Source organism: Protopterus annectens, chromosome 10.part0 (genome assembly GCF_019279795.1).
Source record: "Protopterus annectens isolate FY-2018-M chromosome 10.part0, PAN1.0, whole genome shotgun sequence".
NCBI classification, from domain to species: domain Eukaryota; kingdom Metazoa; phylum Chordata; order Ceratodontiformes; family Protopteridae; genus Protopterus; species Protopterus annectens.
Window position 1 is genome coordinate 1,700,116,956 of NC_056744.1, and position 23,439 is coordinate 1,700,140,394.

The 23,439-nt window shown below is 36.4% G+C and overlaps 1 protein-coding gene across 1 annotated transcript in view; it reads left to right on the plus strand.

Moving 5' to 3' along the window:
- Window positions 1-1,914: 1,914 nt before the first annotated feature.
- The window catches only part of LOC122813928 (zinc finger protein 92 homolog), a 317,066-nt gene continuing 295,541 nt past the window's right edge, over window positions 1,915-23,439 (plus strand). Inside the window, exons 1-2 of the mRNA XM_044086475.1 lie at window positions 1,915-1,996; window positions 2,118-2,396. Coding sequence (XP_043942410.1) covers window positions 2,262-2,396 — 135 coding nt within the window. The 5' untranslated portion in view covers window positions 1,915-1,996; window positions 2,118-2,261. The remainder of the gene's footprint in view (window positions 1,997-2,117; window positions 2,397-23,439) is intronic.

Genomic DNA, 23,439 nt, shown 5'->3' on the forward strand with positions numbered 1-23,439 from the left:
TAAGCCTTTTTAGACATTTCTCATCATCTAAGTTACATCCCCAGTCTGTCAACCAGACAATGATATTTTTGGGCAAACTACTGAAGCACAAATGACAGCCTGAAGCATTCATCTCTCCCACATTCAACATATGATCCACACACAAAGAGTTCAATGTGTACAGGGAAAATACTCTTATATATCTATCTATCTATCTATCTATCTATCTATCTATCTATCTATCTATCTATCTGTCTATCTATCTATCTATCTATCTATCTATCTATCTTTCTATCTTTCTATCTATCTATCTATCTATCTATCTATCTATCTATCTATCTATCTATCTATCTATCTATCTATCTATCCATCTATCTATCTATCTATCTTTCTATCTCTATCTATCTATCTATCTATCTATCTATCTATCTATCTATCTGTCTATCTATCTATCTATCTATCTATCTATCTATATATCTGTCTGTCTGTCTATCTAGCTCACTATTTCTTTATTTGACCAGGTAAATGGGCTGGTCCTCTGACCATTTTCATGAAAACAAAACAAGCTGCTTTGGTAGCTGAATGATTAGAACAGCTGGGCCAATGATCTGGAGGGTCTAAGTTTGAGTCTTAATTAAAGCATGCACTTTGTTAGTGTTGTGCTCCTAGATTTTAATCACTGTATACCAGTGCCCCTTCTGATTTCCAGATTAAAGTGTTGGCTCACGCATAAAGGTTATACAGATATGTTTTTGCCTTGAGATTTTCATTGTTGTTTGATGGTTGTATTTTTGCTGTGATTCAACAGCTGATTTCTTTTGTTGTTTTATTACTGTGATTTAACAGTAGCTGTTTGCATTTTTTTGTATCATTTTCTTTTCTGTTATTTTTGCTGTTATTTTTTATTTACTACTGTGGTTAACAGTGATTTATTTTACCTTTAACTGTATTGTCTTCTTTTTAATAAACATGGTTGAATCTAAACACATCTCAGTGACATAGCATTTTAATTGCATTCTGACTCTGGGAACTTTGTTGACTCTGTCTGCCCTTTCTATTTCTTTGTCTGATTACATTATGGGTATTGAGCTGGGGAAGGAAGGTGCTCCTGCACTTAATTTCTGTTATCTGTGTCTCACAGTGAGCCTTGTTTATGGGTTAAAAATGGTTTACAGACTAGCTCTCTTACCTGGTGGAAAATAAATAATTCTTAAATAAATATATCAGAAATGGGCATGTACACCTCCTCTTTCCTCACTGGGTTAATTGAACTTGGTAGACAAAATAAATGAAGATAAATAGATAAATGAGAGGAAAATTCATCAGTAATGGAAGATTAAATATGAAAAGAAAGTATGGTTTTGGGATAAAAATGGAGTTTATCTGTGTATATATATATATATATATATATATATATATTGATATATGATTTTACTGTATATCTTATTTAACATTTATTGACTGGGAAAGTCCGACTAGGACAGAGCCTATTTTCAGCAGAAACCTGGGGAGAAAAGCTCCAGATGCATGTCTTTGAAATGTGGAAGGAAACCAGAGTACCCAGAGGAAACCAATGCGAACACAGGGAAGACATGTAAACTCTGCACAGAAGGCAGCCCAGCCAAGAATCAGACCAGAGAACCTCTTGTTGTTAGGCAACAATGTTAACTGCTGCATCACTATAAATACTTTGTAACTGTATATTGTAATTGCTGTTTGAATTACTAGACTGCAATATTTTTGTTTTTTATATATATAGTGTGTGTGTGTGTGTATAATATATATGTATAATTTTATTAAAATATATACTTTAGTTGCTTTTTACTAGCTATTTCTAAAGTCTGAACATTAAAAGTAAATGTAAAAGACCGCCATTCCATCTCTGAAAATAAAACATCTGAAATGCATTTTGCATTGCCCCTTTAAATGGAGGTGGTCACTTCCCAACACATTCTTCTTCCTGTGCTCTGAAAATTAAACTGAAATTTCTTCTTGCTACTAACATGGCTTGCAGATTGTGAGTATTGTGTAAATTTGTCTGAAACTCTATTGATTCTGTATTGTTAGCAGCAGCAGAATAAAGTCTGTGTTAATAGGATTTTATACACTGTAACAAAACTATCCTGTTCTGACTATAGGCAAGAGCTTCCCATTGAAAAGGTTCAGAGTGAATTGAAAGTTGGTCGGTATGGTTTAAAGATCTGAGGAACTGAAGCTGGGGCATTCAATGCAGGAAACGTACTACAAAGAGAAAGAAGAGATGCAGAATCTGTGTGCTACAAATGGGGGAACAGAGCAGTGCTGTGGGGAGCACAGAAAGAGACTGGAGTTGTTCTGCCTTTATCTGTGTCTTGTGTGTTCCCAGACATTCCGGTCACAGTTTTGTGTTCCTGCATGAGGCACTCATTGTGTATAAGGTAAGAGATGATTCATGATGAATGCTAAGTAACTGGTTCTCTCTATGGGATTTAACTGACAAATGAATCATCTTCCAAAATTTTCAGCCTGGATTTTATTTCTTAGTTAATGAATAATGTGTTCATATAAAAAAGTCAGTATTTTCTGACACAAAGCAGAAACTTAGAATGTGTGATGTTGAGTGACATAGTAGAAGATTATGTAGGAAATGTTTGCCATTTTTTTTGCTGATTACACAAAGTTATGCAGCATGACTGATACACAACCAGGTTGAGAAACAATGAAAAGTTAAGTGTCAAGGTAAAAGAGATGGTGTTAAACATAATAGCTTAAATTCAGTGCATCTGTGAAGTAAACTAAATTGAAATGAGTGCTAAGTGTTGAGGGTGTTAGCATTAACAAATGAGGAAGGGACCAGGGATTCATCTTATCTGATTAACTAAAGGTATGCAGCTATCATGAGGGGAAGCACCAGAAAAAGCTGTTGGAATACTAGGCTGTGTACAAAGAAGCTTTGTAAAATAAGACAAAAAGTTATTGTGCCTTATGCAAAGAGGCATAGTAAAACAAAACAAAGTTATTGTGCCTTATGCAAAGAGGCATAGTAAAACAAAACAAGCAGTTATTGTGCCTTATACAAAAAGGCATGGTAAAACAAAACAAAAAGTTATTGTGCCTTATGCAAAAAGGCATGGTAAAACAAAATAAAAAGTTATTGTGCCTTATACAGATAGTGCTCATATAAACTGCCAATGTGCAGTTCTGCAAACCTCATCTTTCTGATGTGGACAGTTTGAAGGTAATTTAGTACAACATGAGAAAATGGCGCATGGTCTACACCAAACGTCATACACAGAGAACCTCCACAAACTTTAATAAAAAAAAAATATATATATATATATATATATATATATATATATATATATATATACTTGAACAGAGGAGGTATAAAAAAACATGTAAGCACAACAGAAGCGGTAGTAGATTCCATGTGGCTGCCATATTAAAAACAAAATGAAAGATGTCAAAGAACAAGAGGACACAATCTGAACACACACACATAGCTCAGAGGAGTAAGAGGAAGGATTATTTCACAGAAAAGGTGATAAATGACTGGTACAGTCTTACTGAAAAAATAACACTATTAAAACAGTAAATGAGTTTAAAAATGTGAGTCAGACGTAAATGAGCTCTTGGATGTGATCAGAAATGTAAAGTAAGTTGTTGGTTTATCTAAACAGATATGCCACTCTGGAGATTAGGTGGGTTAAATTATCTTTATCTGGTGCCATAATCTGTGTTTCTGTAGCTGAACCATGTGTATAGCATAAAGACACACTGCAAATAGTTTTGCTTGTAGGACTCTCCTTTCTGAAGTATCTGATTAATGTGGTAGTCCCTCCTTTTTGCCCTGAAGGATGCGGATTTAACATTCTTTTCTATTTTTTATGAGAAAATAGGCATGTAAACTAAAAACAAGTTCATATCTAATCATACAGTTATATTTATTAGTAGTAAACAGTAGAATGCATCTGGAGTATTTGTAGTTTAGTGTACAGTGTCATTGTATTACAGGGGATATAAAAAGTGTGCACACCCCTGTTAAAATGCCAGGTTTTTGTGATATAAAAAAATGAGACTATAATAAATCATTTCAAAACTTTTTCCTCCTTTAATGTGACCTATAACGTGTACAATTCAATTGAAAAACAAACATCTGTCAGGGGAAAAATATAAAAAAATAAAAAGCATATAATAAGCTGGTTGCATAAGTGTGCACACCCTTACATTAATACTTTGTTCAAGCACCTTTTGCTTTAATTACACATTCATTCTTCTTGGATAGGAGTCTGTCAGCATGGCACATCTTGACTTGGCAATATTTGCCCACTCTTCCTTGAAAAAAAGCTCCAAATCTGTCAGATTGAGAGGGCATCTCTTGTGCACAGACCTCTTCAGGTCACACCACAGCTTTTCTATTGGATTTAGGTCTGGGCTCTGGTTGGGTCATTCCAAAACTTTAATTTTCTTCTGGTGAAGCCATTCTTTTGGTGATTTGGATGTATGCTCAGGGTCATTGTTGTGTTAAAAGGTGAAATTCATCTTCAGCTTTCTAGCAGACGCCTGAAGGCTTTGGGCAAAAGGTGACTGGTATTTGGAACTGTTCATAATTCCCTCCACCTTGGCTAATGTCCCAGTTCCAGCTGAAGAAAAGCAACCCCAAAGCATGATACTGCCACTACCATGCTTCACCGTGGGGATGGTGTTTTTTTGGTGATGCGAAGTGTTGTTTTTGCACTGAACGTATGTTTTGGAGTTGTGGCCAAAATGTGACCATAGCACATTTTCTCACATGCTTTTGGGAGACTTGATGTATTGTTTTGCAAATTTTAGCTGGGCCTGTATGTTTTTCTGTGTAAGAAAAGGCTTCTGTCTTGCAACCCTATCTCATAGGCCAGACATATGGAGAATACAGGAGATTGTTATCACATAAGTACTTGCCAGGAATATTGCTGTAGGTCTCTTGTCAGCCCAGTTTTCCTCTTTGTCTTTTCATCAATTTTGGAGGGATGTCCAGTTCTTTGCAACGTCACTGTTGTCCCATATTTTCTGCACTTTTTCATGATTGTCTTCACTGTGTTCCATGGTATATCCAATGCTGTGGAAATTTTTTTTGTACCCTTCCCCTGACTGATGCCTTTCAACAATGAGATCCCTTTGATGCTTTGTAAGCTCTCTGCAAACCATGGTTTTTGCTGTAGCAGGCAACTGAGTAAATGTCAAGAAAATCCTACTAGGACAGCTGAGCCTTCTTTGGGGTTCATCAGAGTCTCTTTAATTGATGGCAGGTGTGTACCCAAGAAGACTGAATGCTGTAATTAAACCAAAAGATGCTTCAACAAAGTATTTGCTTGTGTGTGTGCACACTTATGCAGCAAGCTTATTGTACATTTTTTTTTTTTATATTTTTTCCCCTAAAAGATTTGTTTTTCAATTGAATTGTGCAGGCTATAGGTCACATTAAAGGTGGGAAAAGATTTGAAATGCTTTATTGTGGTTTCATTTTTTTATATCACAAAAACCTGGAATTTTAACAGGGGTGTGTACACATTTTATATCCACTGTATATAACCAGAAAAGTAAAGATTTAAGTTGGGATTCTTAAACGAATAGTGTAATGCGTTAATTGAATTTGTGTTGTGTGGTGATGTAGAGGATGGACCAAATAAGAGTGTCAGGCTGCACCATTGTGCTGCTTGGTGAAGTACTGCAGCCAACATCATATGCAAATGAATGTATAACAATATGGAAAAGAGTAGCATTATGGTAATATGATTCAGAAGTATATCTGCTCAACATGGGGCATCAGTTTGCAAATTTGTGTGCTATTGTTTCTTGGTGAACTGAGACTAAGACCATGCTAAGATGCTAGGAATAGCACCTGCATTAGTGAAGTATATTTTGGGAGCCATTCTTATAGCCAGTGTAATCAGTGGTATGCCTCATTGCTCCTCATGTCATAAACTGATTTGATCATTCCTAACATACCATCACCACCTCTTTAAGGATATAATCAAACGCTGTGCTGTGGACAGAGACAGCATGTGAGAGCTTGTAGACATCATCACATGGAATCCCACAGGTTGGGTTTGATACCAGTTCCTGACAGCAGTAAGGTATTAGTAACTTTGACTATCGTTGTTTCTGGGCCTTCCAGTGGCCATCATGAGATACAGTGGGCATATCACAGGCATCTGCCTGATGGATTATTAGTTCATTGATTTTGTTATATCACAGCATGAGAAGGGCATATGTGGTTCCCACAGAATAAGGAGGAGAGAAGCACCACTAAGCAGACATTCTTTGAAATAGCTCATTACCTTAAAGTTTGGGGGAGAGCACTGATTGCACCTACAGCACCATTAAAGCTCCACGTAATCTACGTGGCAACAGTGTGTCACTCCTGAAGTGTTTACATTCCATTAATTGCCAGGTGTTATTCAATCTGCAGGGTGTATTGTATAGAATGTACATGAGTGCCATCCAAACTGTTCTCACAAGTCCCACATCTGGCACATGCCAAATACTAGCTATGTGTGCGGTGATTTCCCTCATAAACATCGTATTGATGATGATGATGATGATAACGACCCAAACAGTTCAAAGCAGTCCCCAAAAGCAGATGCAGCAAATTCCAAACGCCAAACAAACTTACCCTTAATGGAAGGTAACCGGATAAATCAGCAACATACATCTGATGAAGAAGTGGTTGTCAATGCGAAAGCACTCACTTTTATCTTAGTACAATAAATAAGAAGATTTGTTTTATCTGGTCTGCTGTGTTGCTGATTTATTTGGCTACCTTTCATTAAAGGCAAGTTTGTCTGGCGTTTTGGAATTTGCTGCATCGTATTGATGATGCTGAATGCCTCTACAGCCATGGTTTGACAGCAGTAAACAATCTGCAGAGCATGGCTAAGACTACATAGAACTCTGCAATGTCACATACACCAACATCATTGAGTGTATATTCAAATTATTGAAGGCCCACTTCCAAGATTCTGTTAGTAGCACACTGAAGTATGCTTTGGGAACAGCAACAAGATATTTGCTGTCTGCACAGTGTTGCAAAGGCATGGTGTTATGCACACAGACACTGCAGGGGATTACCACTGGAGGTCCAGCTTAACCATAGTCAGTGGTAGAGGAAGTGCAGGTTGATGAGCTGCTAGAGAAACCGACAACAGCGGAAGACTGTGAGAGGCAGGTGCAGTGCATTGCAGCACTGGCAAACATTTGGTGTCTGGGACACAACTATGGGCCAGAATGGACCCAACATTGTTTAAAACTGATGTGTGGGGTACTACACCTAGATTATGCTGTGCAATGCAGCAGACATTGAGGGTTGTTATATTGCACAGGTGGGGAGAGACGGATTAAAAGGTATCAACAGTGGGCACATTAGTGAAATGGGGACTAAGGATGTCGAAGGTAGTGATTTACATGGCTAGGTGATTGCAGTAAGTTGGTTATATTCTGCAGGAAGGGGATAATGCTTCTTGATGAGTCAAGGTATCCAGATATAGTAGATACTTTCTCCGTATGGGTTCCTGGTCAAAGATGGAGGAGGAAGGTTAGAAGTGTGGTAGTGAGAGTAGGAACTTTGAATGTTAGCAGTATGATTGGTATAGGGAGAGAGCTAGCTAATATGGAGAAAAGGAAGGTTGATTTATTGTGCATGCAAGAGACCAGATGGAAGGGGAGTAAGGCCAGCTGTATTGGAGGGGTGTTCAAATTGTTCTACCATGGTGTGGATGGGAGGAGTAATGGGGTAGGGATTATCCTGAAGGAACAGTATGTCAGGAGTGTTTTGGAGGTGAAAGGAGTATCAGACAGTGATGTTTATAAAGCTGCAAATTGATGGTGTGATGATGAATGTTGTTAGTGCATATGCTCGCAAGCTGGGTGTGTGATGGATGAGAAAGAAAGAAATTTTGGAGTGAGTTGGATGAAGTGATGGTGAGTGTACCCAAGGGTGAGAGAGCGGTGATTGGAGTGGATTTCAATGGGCATGTTGGTGAAGGGAACAGAAGTTGATGGGTAGGTATGTTGTCAAGGAGATGAATGCAGAAGGTCAGATGGTAGTGGATTTTGCAAAAAGGATGGACATGGCTGTGTTGAATGTGTATTTTAAAAAGAGGGAGGAGCATAGGGTGATGTACAAGAGTAGAGGAAGGTTTACACAGGTGGATTATATCCTGTGCAGGTGGGCCAGTCTGAAGGAGATTGGAGACTGTAAAGTGGTGACTGGGAAAGTGTAGTTAGACAACATAAGATGGTGGTCTGTAGGATAATGTTGGAGATCAAGAAGAAGAAGAGGAGGAGAGTGAGGGCAGTGCCAAGGATCAAATGGTGGAAGTTGAAAAAGGATGTTTGTGAGGTAGAGTTCAGGGAAGAGTTAAGACGGGCACTGGCTGGCAGTGAATAGTTATGAGATAGCTGGGTAACTAGGTGGTAAGGGAGACAACTAGAAAGGTGCTTAGTGTGACAGCTGGACAGTGTGAGGAGGACAGCGAGGCCTGGTGGTGGAATGAGGAAGTACAGGACATGATACAGAGGAAGAGGTTGGCGAAGAAGTGGGATTGTCAGTGAAGAAAGTAGACAGAAGTATAAGGAGAAGAGGCGTATGGTGAAGAGAGAGGTGGTGAAGGATCAGGTGTATAGCGAATTGTAAGGAGGGAGAAAAGGACATGTACTGATTGGCTAGACGGAAGGACTGAGCTGGGAAAATGTACAGCAGGTTGGAGTGATAAAGGATAATGAGGGAAATGTACTCACAAGTGAGGAGTGTGTGTTGAGGAGATGTAAAGAGTACTATGAGGTGCTGATGAATGAAGAGAATGAGAGAGAGGAGGCTGGACGATATGGGGATAGTGAATCAGGAAGTGCAGCAGATTAGCAATGAGGAAATAAAGACGGCTATGAAGAAGATGAAGAATAGAAAGCCTGTTGGTCCAGATGACATGCCAGTGGATGCATGGAGGTGTTTAGGAGAGATGGCAGTGCAGTTTTTAACCAGATTGTTTAATAAAATCTTGGAAAGTGAGAGGATGCCTGAGGAGTGGAAAGTGTTTTGGTACCGATCGTTAAGAATAATGGTGATGTGCAGAACTGTAGTAACTACAGAGGAATAAAATCGATCAGCCACAGCAGGAAGTTATGGGAAGGAGTAGTGGAAGTGAGATTAAGAAGGGAGGTGATGATTAGTGAGCAGCAGTATGGTTTCATGCAGGGAAAGGGCACTACAGATTCAATGTTTGTGGATGATGATATGATCTGTAGTGACAGTAGGGAACAGGTTGAGGAGACCATAGAGATTTAGAAATATGCTCTAGAGAGGAGAAGAATGAAGGTCAGCAGGACTAAGAATATGTTTGAGAATGAGAGTGAGGATAGAGGAATGGTGAGGAGCAAGGAGTAGAGTTTCACAAAGGTGTATGAGTTTAAATACTTGGTATCAACAGTTTAGAATAATGGTGAGTGTGGAAGCAAGGTGAAAGAGTGCAGGCAGAGTGGAGTGGGTGGAGAGCATTGTTAGGAGTGATTTGTGACAGACTGGTACCAGTAAGAGTGAAAGGAAAGATCTACAAGATGGCAATGAGACCAGCTATGTTATATGGGCTGGAGATGGTGGCACTGAAGAAAAGGCAGGAGTCAGAGCTGGATGTGGCAGAGGTGTGTGTGTGTGTGTGTGTGTGTGTATATATATATATATATATATATATATATATATATATATATATATATATATATATATATATATATATATATATATATATATAAATAAAAATGTAGATGTGTGTGTATATGGGTGCATTTTTTATAATTTTGTTGTTATTCATGATCACAAAGGTACAGTTTGAGCTTTGTGCAGTGGCAGCTCAGATGTAAGATAAGGAAATTATTTTTTTTCCACAACCAAGTGTGGATGCCTGAGCAGCTCTACTGAGGTCACTGTAGAGTAAAAAAAATAGAACTTGTAGAATTCAGAATCCACAGGTCAGTCATAAATTAATACTAAACAAAACAGCTACCCAAATGACACCAAAAGGCTGTAATCCAGAAAAAACGCTGCTCGAACAAGGAGGATACTCAAAAAACATTTAATTCACAAAGCAAAACGATGCTAGCAGGAACACATAGAATCCAACATACGGTTAAGCGCTTTCATCTGCTTGTGAGGCAGATTTCATCAGAACCATGAAAGTGATGCAGGTGTACTCCTTTATAGCAAATTAGGCGCCAAAAAATCGCGTAACTGTTAACAACACAATACAAAATTCTGAATAAATTTCAAAAAGTTCTAAAAAGTTCTGAAAAAATATATATGTAATATAAAATAGTGTAATTGATAAATGTATTGTGTGTTGTGTATAAAATATGCACAAAAGTTATGGTAAAGTGTGTGTGTGTGTGTGTGTGTGTGTGTGTATGTATATATATATATATATATATATATATATATATATATATATATATATATATATATATATATATATATAATATACATATATGTCCAATTTATACTATAAATTTAATTTTAAAATAGACAAAGTATGTATACAAAATATGAAATATACAAAATATGAAGTAAATATGTATTCTAAAAAATCAGTGAAGCCAACTGATGTTGTAAACAAGCACTGCCATCTACAGGTAGGATGAACACATACAGTAAAACTGTGTCAAGATGTGTATAATAAATAAACAATGATACATACTAGTAAATGCTTGATAAATAGTGATGATAAAAGATAAATTAATTAAATACTTTAAAAACTATAAAAATAGATAGTTAATTAAATGGTTTAAAAATACTTTAAAGATACATGAGTCAAGTGTCCAAAATGAGAAAAAGTTTGATACTAATATAATCGTTCAGTCCAGGTCGGGTAGTAGCATCACATAATAGCTGCCATTTACTTTCTAAAAGTGCCAAATAATTTTTCCAATTACCCCCTAATACAGTTTGGTCAATATGGTCACTGATGCTAAAAAGAAATGAATGATCAGGACCTTTGTCTAAAATATGCTTACTCAAAGCGTTGTTGGGATCCTGCTTCCTAATTCTATATGAATGTTCATAAATTCTTGTTTTGAATTTCCTCTCTGTCTTAACAATATAGTAGGCGTCACACCAAATGCAAGTGGCAACATAAACTATTCTAGGTCTATTGCAATTCCCTGCTGTACTATGTAAACAATTCCTAGTAATATTATTTAACTTGATAACCTCAGCTTCATTTATAAACTTACATTGTTTACATGTACCGCACTTTTTAGTGTGCTTAAAACTGTTAACATCTCTTCTACTATCTTTATTCCTTTCCAACATATTTTTAATATTATAAGAAGTCTTAAAAACAAATTTAGGTGAAGGACCTACTAGATCACTAACCTCTTCTGATGTCGTTAAGAGGTTCCAGTGTTTAAGCAGTATGTACTTAATAAAATTAATATAAGGACTGTACATAAGTACACAAATACACCTGTTTTGTTCCACTTTTTTTGTTGTTGGTGTAAATGGTCTTCCTAATAAAGGTGGATATTTGTGACCCCATTCTTTCTTTACATAAACTACTATCGGGGAAATCATGTCATCCGGATAGCCTCTATTAATGAACATATTATATATAGTGTTCAGTTCACTTTCCATAATCTCTTTATTTGAAGACATGCGGGCTGCACGTATGCATTGGCCTTTAAAAACATTTTTAAAAATATGCGGTGGATGACAGCTGCCATAAAATAGATAGTCATTTGAAAAGGTTTCTTTTCTATAAATCCTGGACTCAAATTCTTTGTCATTAATGTTGACATAAGTATCTAAATAAGAAATACCATGAAACTCGACTTTATAGGTAAATTTCAAAAAACTAGTTGTGGTGTTCAAGTATTCTATGAAACTATGAATCACATCAACTGGTCCATTCCAAAGAATGAATAAATCGTCCAAATACCTAGTGTAGTATACCATATACTTGTAATACTCACTGGGAAAAATAAACAACGATTCCCATTCTAACATTACAAGGTTTGCGAACACCGGGGCGCAAGAAGCACCCATCGCTACCCCTCTGCTCTGTCTGAACAATTCACCCTGGAACTGAAGATAATTATGGTCTAAGACCAAACCCATCATATCCACTATCAGGTTAATTTTCTCAAAGCTCAAACCTGAAAACCTCTTTAAACTGTTAAAAAAGTAGTCCAGACCCGTCTCCCTGGGTATGCTAGAGAAGAGGTCGACGACATCAATAGTTAGAAAGGTCAACCCCTTTTGTCATATTAAGGGACTCAATTTTCCCAAAAAGTTCCAAGAGTCTTTAGTGAGGTGGTCAACATTATCATACACATGCTTAGTCCAAGTGTCAATAGTCACCCCCAAATTATAGGTTTTCGACTTTGAACCTGATATTATTGGCCTAAATGGAGGTTTCTCAAGGTTCTTATGTATTTTAGGAATCCCTATAATAGAAGCCATCTTTGGGAATTCTACTCTAATAAATTCATATATCTCATTAGTTACTGATTGTCAAGTAAATATGCTTCAATGGCTAAATTTATTCTTTTATAGCCTATATTTACCTGATTCAGGGACACTTCCTCATAATTTCCTGATTGATGAAGAATATTCAAAATTTCCTGGTTATAGTTGATAGTGTTGAACAACACTATCCCACCCTCTTTGTCCGGCTTCATGATCCTAAGATCACGGTTGTCAATAAACTTGTTCAAACATTCTCTCTCTTTGGAGGTTAAGTTGTCTTTGAAACAATTAGTGTATTCTTTCTTATTTTTAACAAGATGGTTAAACCAATACATATCTTTGACAACTATTTTTTCATATTGGGCAACCGTGGGGTGATAACTAGGAATAAATGAACTTTTTTTCTTCAATTTATCATGATAGTCATATTTGTCCTGTACCTTGTTATTGTTGTCTTTGTCATTAAACTGGATAGCCAAATTGAGTCTACGACAGAAAAGTTTAGTCTCCTTGATGGTGTCTATAATGTTGAAATGGGCTGTAGGTATAAACTTCATACCTTTGCAGAATAAAGCACAAAAATCATCAGAAATTGATAATCCATATAATTGTAAACATTAAGACCTTTATAAGTGTGTAAAACAAAAGAGGTAAACTCTTTCTCAACAACAATGCGAGGAGTGTGGCTTCCAATATTTGACATGGACAACTGCATCTCATTAGGTTCAAAGAACTTGGGTGTAGTATCCACATGGTCTAATATCTCCTTTTGTAAAACTTGGGGGCTGGATGGAATCGTCCCCCTTGAACATTTTCATCTTCATCATGTACCCAGGTGTCAGTCTGACCCTTGTTTGTACTATCTCTTCCTAAAGTTGAACGGGTAAAATTCTTCTTACTCTGTGGCCATACATATGCTCTCTGCTGTTTGTATAAAACTAAATCTCTGTCAATTTTGCTATTCTTTCTATTGAATATAGTTGATGCCCTATGTTCAACTGTACTGAATTGTTTGTGATATAAATCACACCACTTGTCAAAATGCTCATCCTGTAATATTTCTTCATTTAGTATATCTATATCATTTGTAATGTGCACCATTTTCTCATCATTGTATTTGATCAGTTTTTCCATAAAAGTAACACCAAATTGATCAAACATATTATTAAAATCATGTATAATACTTTCAGTGTACTCCAACCCTAAGGGTAACTTAAAAAACCGTAACCCTTTGGGTACAATACATAAATTGATACATTGCTGAAGGTATGCATTGTCTATCTTAATGCTTTTTGCTTGTAATAATTTCTTCCCTAAAGCATAACTCTTTTGCTTAATGCAACCTTCATCAGAGTTAAAATGAGTTCTATTAAATACATTGTTAGCTTCACTATGCTAAAAAACAACATCACCATTTATAAAATTATCAATTTCAACATGTTTAAAACGCTTATTACCAGATGTTAAACAACTTTATTTACTTTGTATATTCTGTATATCCTTGGGACTGGATATTACAGAAAGGTACTGTGAACAAAAATAAAAAAGTAAGTCCTAGCGCTTTGCCACAGTAGAATAAATTTTAACAGCTTCCTTGTATTTAGGTCTAGCCCCAAGTCGTTGCGTTTCATCATCCAGATGAAACAAACTAAAATCAAAAGTACAGTCCGCTTCTAGTGAAATATTTAAATGATTGTCCTGTGTAGCTGTATCTTTAACATTGTGCCGTGAAGGCTGGCGTTGTAAAGCCCCTTCAAGAACATTTCCCTGTACATTAAGGGGTTGTGCGTTAGGAATGTCACTAGAACTGTTATAAAAAATGTCCGTTCCTTCAGGGATAGGAGTATTGCCATTGACAGCTACAGAATTGTCCGGTCTGTTAGAAACAGATGGTAAAAGCTCATTTTTAGCGTTAGTAAGTGTCGTAAGTTTACTAACCAAATCCAACAATTTACTGACGTCGGCTTGTAGTGACGTGACTTCAGCCCTTAAAGAAGCAAGTTCCTCTTTATCCATTGAAGCAGGCGGAGACCCGGAAACATCAGCCATCTGGTAAGTGACCAAGAACTCTCAATAACTCATTTTGGACACTTGACTCATGTATCTTTAAAGTATTTTTAAACCATTTAATTAACTCTCTATTTTTATAGTTTTTAAAGTATTTAAATTATCTTTTATCATCACTATTTATAAAGCATTTACTAGTATGTATCATTGTTTATTTATTATACACATCTTGACACTTAGTTTTACTGTATGTGTTCATCCTACCTGTAGATGGCAGTGCTTGTTTACAACATCAGTTGGCTTCACTGATTTTTTAGAATACATATTTACTTCATATTTTGTATATTTCATATTTCATATTTTGTATACATACTTTGTCTATTTTAAAATTAAAATTAAATTTATAGTATAAATTGGACATGTATATATGTGTGTATATATATATATATATATATATATATATATATATATATATATATATATATATATATATACATTACAATAACTTTTGTGCATATTTTATACACAACACACAATACATTTATTAATTACACTATTTTATATTGCATATATATTTTTTCAGAACTTTTTAGAACTTTTTGAAATTTATTCAGAATTTTGTATTGTGTTGTTAACAGTTACGTGATTTTTTGGCGCCTAATTTGCTATAAAGGAGTACACCTGCATCACTTTCATGGTTCTGATGAAATCTGCCTCACAAGCAGATGAAAGCGCTTAACCGTATGTTGGATTCTGTGTGTTCCTGCTAGCATCGTTTTGTTTTATGAATTAAATGTTTTTTGAGTATCCTCCTTGTTCGAGCAGCGTTTTTTCTGGATTACAGCCTTTTGGTGTCATTTGGGTAGCTATAAATTAATACTAGGCAGTAATGGATATGATGTAGCATGCCTCAGTGTTAAATGTGTAGCTTATCCTGTTTGATAAAGAAATGAGCAAGTCAAAAGCTATGAGGTCCTCAACTGTTACCTGATTCATTTTGTGGCTAGATGACACAGGACATTGTTTTCCACAGTGTTACTTCTTAGTTTTTGTTCTCTTTGTTGTGGTTATATAATAAAGATCAATTCCAATTTCAGGGTTTATCCCAGTGGCGGCTGGTGACTTCAAATCAAAAAGGGGCTGCAGGAGACAGGTGAATGGGTGGGGTCAATGGGAAGGGGTGTGGTCAACTAGAAAGAGGAGGAGCTATGCTCAAAACCAGAAAAACTGTAACTTTAATTAAATACGCTGCCCTGCATGCCAAACCGTCATTATGAGAGTCCAATCAAGGCAAAATAAAATGTTGAAAAAAAATAATATTTCAATGCATTGGCTGCATGACAGCTTACTTAATATCTAGATGGAAACAAAAAGGTTGTGAGGCATGAAAAAAGAAATTACTTTTTAAATACATTACTGGAATGACAGTCAAAGTCAAGTATAAGAAAAACAAGCAGCACTCAACTCAAGCCACTTCTCTTTGGACTCCAGTTCTAATTAGAATTTATATTCAGCTTTATTAAAGTACCAAGTAACATGCTGAAAGTAGCAATCTCTGTGATACCCCCACTTGTAAAAATGCTTCTTATCCAAAAAAGACCTGCTGCCTGACAACTATCTACTTGTTTCATGGGGAAACCATGATGAAAGTAAAAAATGAAAAGCAAACAAGAAACAAGCTCAAGATACATTGCTTAAAGGATTACTGTACAGGTAATGGACCACACATTCTAGATTGGCATCTGTTTGGTTTACAGGTAAACCCTGCAAATATGACTGCAAGTCTCCAACTAATATAATGAGCTTCTTAAAATAATGTAATCCTGTACTTTATTACAAATTCTGTCATATGCATTTCAATACCCAAGGCTTATACATTATCTAGTTGTGTGAATATTCTCTGCATGGCAACAACAGAAAGGCTTTCAGTGTTGGCAGTTCTTTAACAGTATGCTTATTAAAGCTGAATTGCATCTTACAATCTCAGACAAGCATACCTGATGGTCATTAAAGCATTGCTACATAAACACAGAGCAACAGGCACTTTCTGAGTAATAATAAGCATAAATCAACAGTAAAAAAATATGACCAAAACCAGAACATTCTGCAAAATCAAGGATAGAATAAAAGTAGCACTTGTGTCTACCTTGGATGGGGGATACTCTGCACATTTACACTGCATAACTGCTCCTTGCCTTGGTTGGACACATCCAGACTCACTACATGGGGGAGTGGGGTGCAACAAGTATGTCACAATTTGAAATGTCTCTGGCTGACTGTGATGGGCCTGACATATTTGTCATACCTCTCAACCTCAGAACAAGAAATATGGACAGAGTCATACATAGAAGTGGGACAAAGGCTCAAAAATAAGGACAATTTTTAAATATTGCTCTTATAAACTTAGAAAGATAATAGTAGGTATTGCATTGGTATGAATTTTCTGAAAGGTATGAAATCTGAAACTCAAATGTCTGTCATTATTTTCTAACTTCAGTCTTTAATGATTTGCCACTAATTTGCCAAAAAACATGATTTTATGAAAAATGGACCAAAAATGTGATGCAAAAATATAAAATAGCCACACACTACAGCTGGAAACCTGTCAAAGAAGGGACAGTTTTTTTTTTTTTAATATTAGTAAGGCTAACCTGAGCAGCTGACAAAATAAAATAATCTGCATGCATTTCTGAAATAAAAGTAATCTATAAATCTGATTATTACAGTTATTTCTTAATTGTAAGCCCTCCACGTTTTCTTCCAAAATTGCCATTTTGCGGTGGGATTACTAGGGGAAGAACAACATTTTGAACCAAAATTGGGGACAGTTGAGAGGTTTGGATATGCCTAATTCTATAAAGCAATTTATTTGCATGTGCCTGTCAACCTGTTTAATGCAGGAAATCTGGACAAGGCCAAATATACTGGGGGAACATATAAACAGTACTATATATTGTTGTATAAACTGAGACAATTGATAGAATAACAGGTCTTGCTTTAGCATGCATTTTTCTGAAGATTATGAAGTCTGAAACCTAGTGTCTGTCATTATTTAGTGACTTAATTCCTAAATTATTTGCCATAAAGCCACACATTTTATGAGGAACAAACCAAAAATAATAAGAAAAAATCTATTCATTCTGTGAAAATCTGGACAGTTGAGAGGTATAGTTCAGCCGGGGCTGTCTTTGAGTTTGCCACCCTTCTCCCCTCACAAAATCATGGTCGAATGGAGCCTCCTCCCTGCAGCCATTCCACTGAACCATTACTTGGCTATTTCACCCCATTTACCATAAACACTAATGCGCATAATGCTTTACTTCTACAATGATTTGGACTTCATTTGAAAGTTTTATTTTGCATTTTACAACACAGACACTAAGACATCTGCTAAACAAAGCAGTGCAGTCTCATATTGAAAACAGACTTAGCATTAAAACTTCTCTGCCCTTGAAACTCACATTCATTGAAACAGCATTGAAGCCCACATTCAAATAAAATACATTTTGCCATTGGCAGATAAAGATTAACTTTTGGCTGTTTTCAAATCATAGGCCCCTTGCACACGAAACATACACGTGGTCTTCACATTCCTGATTGTATTAAATTATATTCCTTGCACAATATAGCACAGTTGTTAGAGGGCATTTTAAATTTGTTTTGAACATTTTTCCAGTAAACAATGAAACAAAATGCATGCACCAATAATGACAAAACTGCCCAATTCAGAACATATCTATCATAAAAGTCTACTCAAACTTCTACAGTCCACCAGTATCAGTAAATACGCACAATCTCTGAAGAAGTAAGTCATCTAAATAATTCCACATTAAAGAAATCTGTAACTAATGAAGAGGTTGCTGCTAGCAAACAACTTTATATTTCATTGTTTCATCTATGAATAAAGTGCATGTTGCCCTTGAGGAATAAATTGCCTAAGTTGCATTAAAAAATGATAAGGTAGTAATATTGCATTAGGGAATGAATGGCAAACTGATAACAGGTTCATAGTTACTAGGTATCTTCACCAAAAAAGACTGCAGCATCCACCCCCTTTACAATACAGTACAGTATCAGCAATGCATCTACCTACTCTGGGAGTAGAACCCAAAGCCGGGAGTAGAACCCAAAGCCTTCTGCACCAAAAGCAAGTACACTACCTATTGTGCTGTTAACAATGCAAGCAGACTTGGCATAAGCAGCACTAAATTTTTGTTCCCCTTGTAAAATCTACTTGACACTCAGTTGCATCTCTGAACTTTGCAGCACAAGAAATCTGGAGGCAGAAAACCAAAAAACAGGGACACATTTTAAACATTGCTTGTGTAATGTTGGAAAATTGTTAGAATAAAATGCTGTGTTGCCACCAGGACCCTGTGCAAAACAGTCATAGGAACGTACCACTATGCCAAATCATCTGTTTTATGAAAGAAAGGAAGACTGAAACTTAAATGGCTACCATTTAGTGAATTCAGTTCTCACCATAGCTGTCAACATCTTAGCACAAAACAACTGAACAAAGCCAATAATGGGGGAATACAGTCCCCAAACATATTCAGTGAGTTCAGTTATCACCATAGCTCTCAACCTTGACACAAAAAACCTGGATGAAGCCAATAATGGGGGAATACAGTCCAACAACAGAGACAAATATCCATTGAGGATACCAGAGCAAACCCACACAAACACAAGGAGGACATGCAGACTCCACACAGAAGGCACCACAGACAAGAGTCAAACCAGACAACCTGTAGCTGTCAGGCAATAATACTACCATTGCACCACTGGCTGTGTTAAGTAACAACTACAGAAACCACAGACTTTATGAGGACAGAACAGAACAAATATGAGGCAAAAATCTGCAAATGTTTTACAAATGGTGGTGGGTAGGGAATTCAAGCTCTTGCCACTTGGGCCTAAGGTACAGGGTTCAAGTCTTATTCTCTATCCACCACCACCATGTAATACACAGTTTATATGGCTGTCGTACTGTAGGCACCAACTGGCTTTTAACAACTTTTCACACCTGTTTTAGCTCACGCAATCTTCATTCTTTCTTCATTGTGTCTTTAATTTGTGACATAATCACTTCAACAGTGGAAAATGTTTAAAAACATATTGCGATTTACTAGTCACTTAGGCCAACACTACTTTATCCCAAATGTGTGTGGTGATCTTATATGCAGGATTTCATTTGTAATTGTGTTAGGTAATTAATCTTCCAGGCTGCATGTGACTGACTTAAAGCAAAGCTAACAGTGAAGTAACTACTGGTTTTGTTATTTTTAAACATCTTTAGAGTCAGTTCCTCTCCTTGTTCATGGAAGGATGAACTCTTTCATGAGCTAAATTTTTACTTTATGTGACAGCTGAGAAATGCTACCTGCTAAGGACATAAAACACTGGAAATTATTTCCAGTTAAACTGTGCAGGAGTGCCAGCTTATCACACTACAGTGCTTTTTAGCTACAAGAAGAATCTCTATGAAGTTCACGACTTCCCTTCCATCTGTGCTTATTGTAGATAGTTTTGTATCACTTATTTGTGCATTGTGGGCATTCTGCATCGTGGGCATTGCAGTTTGTTTTATATTATAGACTTAACTAAACTTTTCTTGACATCATTTATTCTTTCTCTGCCCAATTCCCTTGTCTCTGTGCCAGTCCATATCTTTTGCATGGTGCTGCAAAGATTTCTTCAGGAAAAGTGCCACATTTGCAATTCAGCATGAATTAATTGGGCCCTGACTGACTGTATTTTTGGATGAAGTTACCAGTGTGCATGCTAGATCTCGTGTTGTGAGCAGGCCCAGGCATCTCAAACAACTTTGGACTTGTATTTATAAAACTATTTGTGAACCATTTGATTCCTTCAGATATTCAGCTTTAGTTTTTTTTTTTCTTCGCAGGTCTAGAAAGAATTATTTTTATGATTCTTTTTATTTTAGCTCTTCCACTGACATGAAGTTTCTAGATTCACACACAGGTTGACAATTTTTGTGTGTTCTACACACAAAGTATTTTTTGTTAATTCCTTTTATTTGAAATAACACAGGTAACCAAAATGTTTAATCAACAAAATGACATTCCAATTTTTTTTACAAATGAATACTTGAAAGACATGTTGACGCTTAACAAGCAAGGTAAATGAATGTGCAGTGGTGGCTGGTGACTTCAAATTAAAGGGGGGCTGCAGGAGACAGCTGAATGGGTGGGGCCAATGGGAAGGGGTGTGACCAACTAGAAAGGGGTGGAACTATGCCCAAAACCACAACAACTGGAACTTTAATTAAATACGCTGCCCTGGGTGCCAAACCGCCATTACGAGAGTCCAATCAAGACAAAATGAAGTGTAGAAGAAAAAATATTTCAATGCATTGGCTACATGACAACTTACTAAACATCTAGATGGAAATGCAAAGGTTGTGAGGCATGAAAAAATAAATTGCTTTTTAAATACATTACTGGAATGCCAGTCAAAATAAAGTATAAAATAAAACAAGCAGCACTCAGCTCAAACCACTTCTCCTTGCACTGCAGTTCTAATTATAATTTATATTCAGTTTTATAAAATTACCAAGTAACATGCTGAAAGTAGCAATCTCTGTGATACCTCCACTTGTAAAAATGTTTCTTATCCAAAAAAGACCTGCTGCCTGACAACAACTATCTACTTGTTTCATGGGGAACATGTGATCAAAGTAAAAAATGAACAGCAAACAAGAAACAAGCTCAAGATAAATTGCTTAAAGGATTACTGCACCAGTTATGGACCACACATGATAGATTGGCATTCTGTTTAGTTTACAGGTAAAGCCTGCAAAGATAACTGCAAGTCTCCAACAAATGTAATGAGCTTCTGAAAATACTGTAATCTTGTCCTTTATTACAAATACTGTCATATGCATTTCATTACCTAAGGCTTATACGTTATCTAGTTATGTAAGTATTCTCTGCATGGCAACAACAGAAAGGCTTTCAATGTTGGTAATTCTTTAACAGTATGCTTATTAAAGCTTACTTACATCTTACAATCTCCGACAAGCTTACCTGATGGTCAATAAAGCATTGCTACTTTAATACAGAGCAACAGGCCACTGCAACAGTATGCATTTTCTGAATAATAAGAAGCATAAATCAACAGTATAAAAATATGACAGAAAACCAGAACATTCTGCAAATCAAGAACAGATGAAAAGCCATGGTCGTACTTGTGGTCTACCTTGGATGGGGGAATACTCTGCACACTTACACTGCATAACTGCTCCTTGCCTTGCTTGGACACATCCAGAGCCACTAAAATGGGGAGTGGGGTGCAACAAGTAGGTCACAGTTTGAAATGTCTCTGGCTGACGGTGATGGCTCTGACACTCCTACCTCTCAACATGAGAGCAAGAAATCTGGACAAAGCCATACATAGAAGTGGTAACAGGCCCAAAAATAAAGACAATGTTTAAATATTGCTCTTATAAACTTAGAAAGATAATAGAATAGTAGTAGGTCTTGCATTAGTATGAATTTTTGAAGGTATGAAATCTAAAACTCAAATGTCTGCCATTATTTTCTAACTTCAGTCTTTAATGATTTGCTACTAATTTGCCAGAAAACCACAATTTTATGAAAAAACTGACCCAAAATATAAGGCCAAAATCTGGACATTCTGTGAAAATCTGTAAAGTTGACAGGTATGGCTGATGACATCATAGTCACACAAGTGGGATAAACTGATTGTGCTACCAAGAACAAGCACATACAGACAGGAATACAGCAGAAGTTAAAAACTAACCATTTACAAATTCATATGTACAGAGAGTAATTTAATAAATGAGTGAGAGAGAGTAATTTAATAAATGAGTGAGAATTGCACAATTCAAAAGCAGTAAGCAACATTCAGGAAAAAGTCGATGGCTGTCAGGGTATGGAACCAAGCAGTCCAATAGCTTCAACAAGTTTAAAAGCAAAGCATAGTTACACCCATAGCTTACATCAGAAGACAATGAATGTATATAAGCAAGGAAAATCCTTTTTAAGAAAGTAAATTTATCATGCCATGAAATCACCCATTAACAAAAAGCAGCCATTTTTTGTTGGTCTTCAGCTGAATAAGTAAAACCACAGGTACAGTAGAGAAAACAGTTTAGTTTACTCAAAGAATTGTCAGATTGGACTGTGCAGCAGTTACATTACAAGAGCTGTGTGTGCATGTGGTAAATTAGCATAAGCAGTGTGACAAATGTAACTAGGGCAGCAGATGAAACACCAAACTGTTCACAGTTATAACAAGTGTTACAAATAATCTACATCAGCTGAATTTAGTGTTGTAATATACTGCAATTCAATGAACAAAAATAAAAAGTTAAACAAAAACTAACACATGAAGGAACAAAGCAAGATGTTGGCTTGACAGGTAATTGCAGTTATCTTTAGAGCCACTGAGACTGAAACAATAATTACAGTTCTGATGGCAATACAATGGATATCCAGGCATAATCTAAATGCAAATCAGAGCATAACATAACATAGCATAAAAAATAACATACATGTAAATAAGCCAGTGGTGGGAAACTATGAGTCATGTCAAATCAGCTGCAGTACTACAGATCGCTTAAGGCAGTTGCCTGTCCTTCTTCCATTCTGAACAGGAAACTTGTGCACCATTAAATGATTCAGCTGCTGTGCTGTGTATCACCAACCTGAAAAATACTTCTGCTCATTCATTACACTCTGTGTGTGAACATGTATTTTCTCATTCCTAACTTAACCCGTTTGTTTGATCTCCAGCTCATTGCCCTCCATCCAGGCCTTTATCACTACAGATATTTTCAGCATTGTAAGTGATATAGCAGTTAATAAGTTTATAAACACACACAAACCCCCTTTGTCCAGCGGTATAATTCCTGTTACAAAGCCTTCATTTACCTGCTGTAAATAAATGTCTACCCATTGAATGAACAGCCAGCGACCAAACATCTACCCATTTCACGA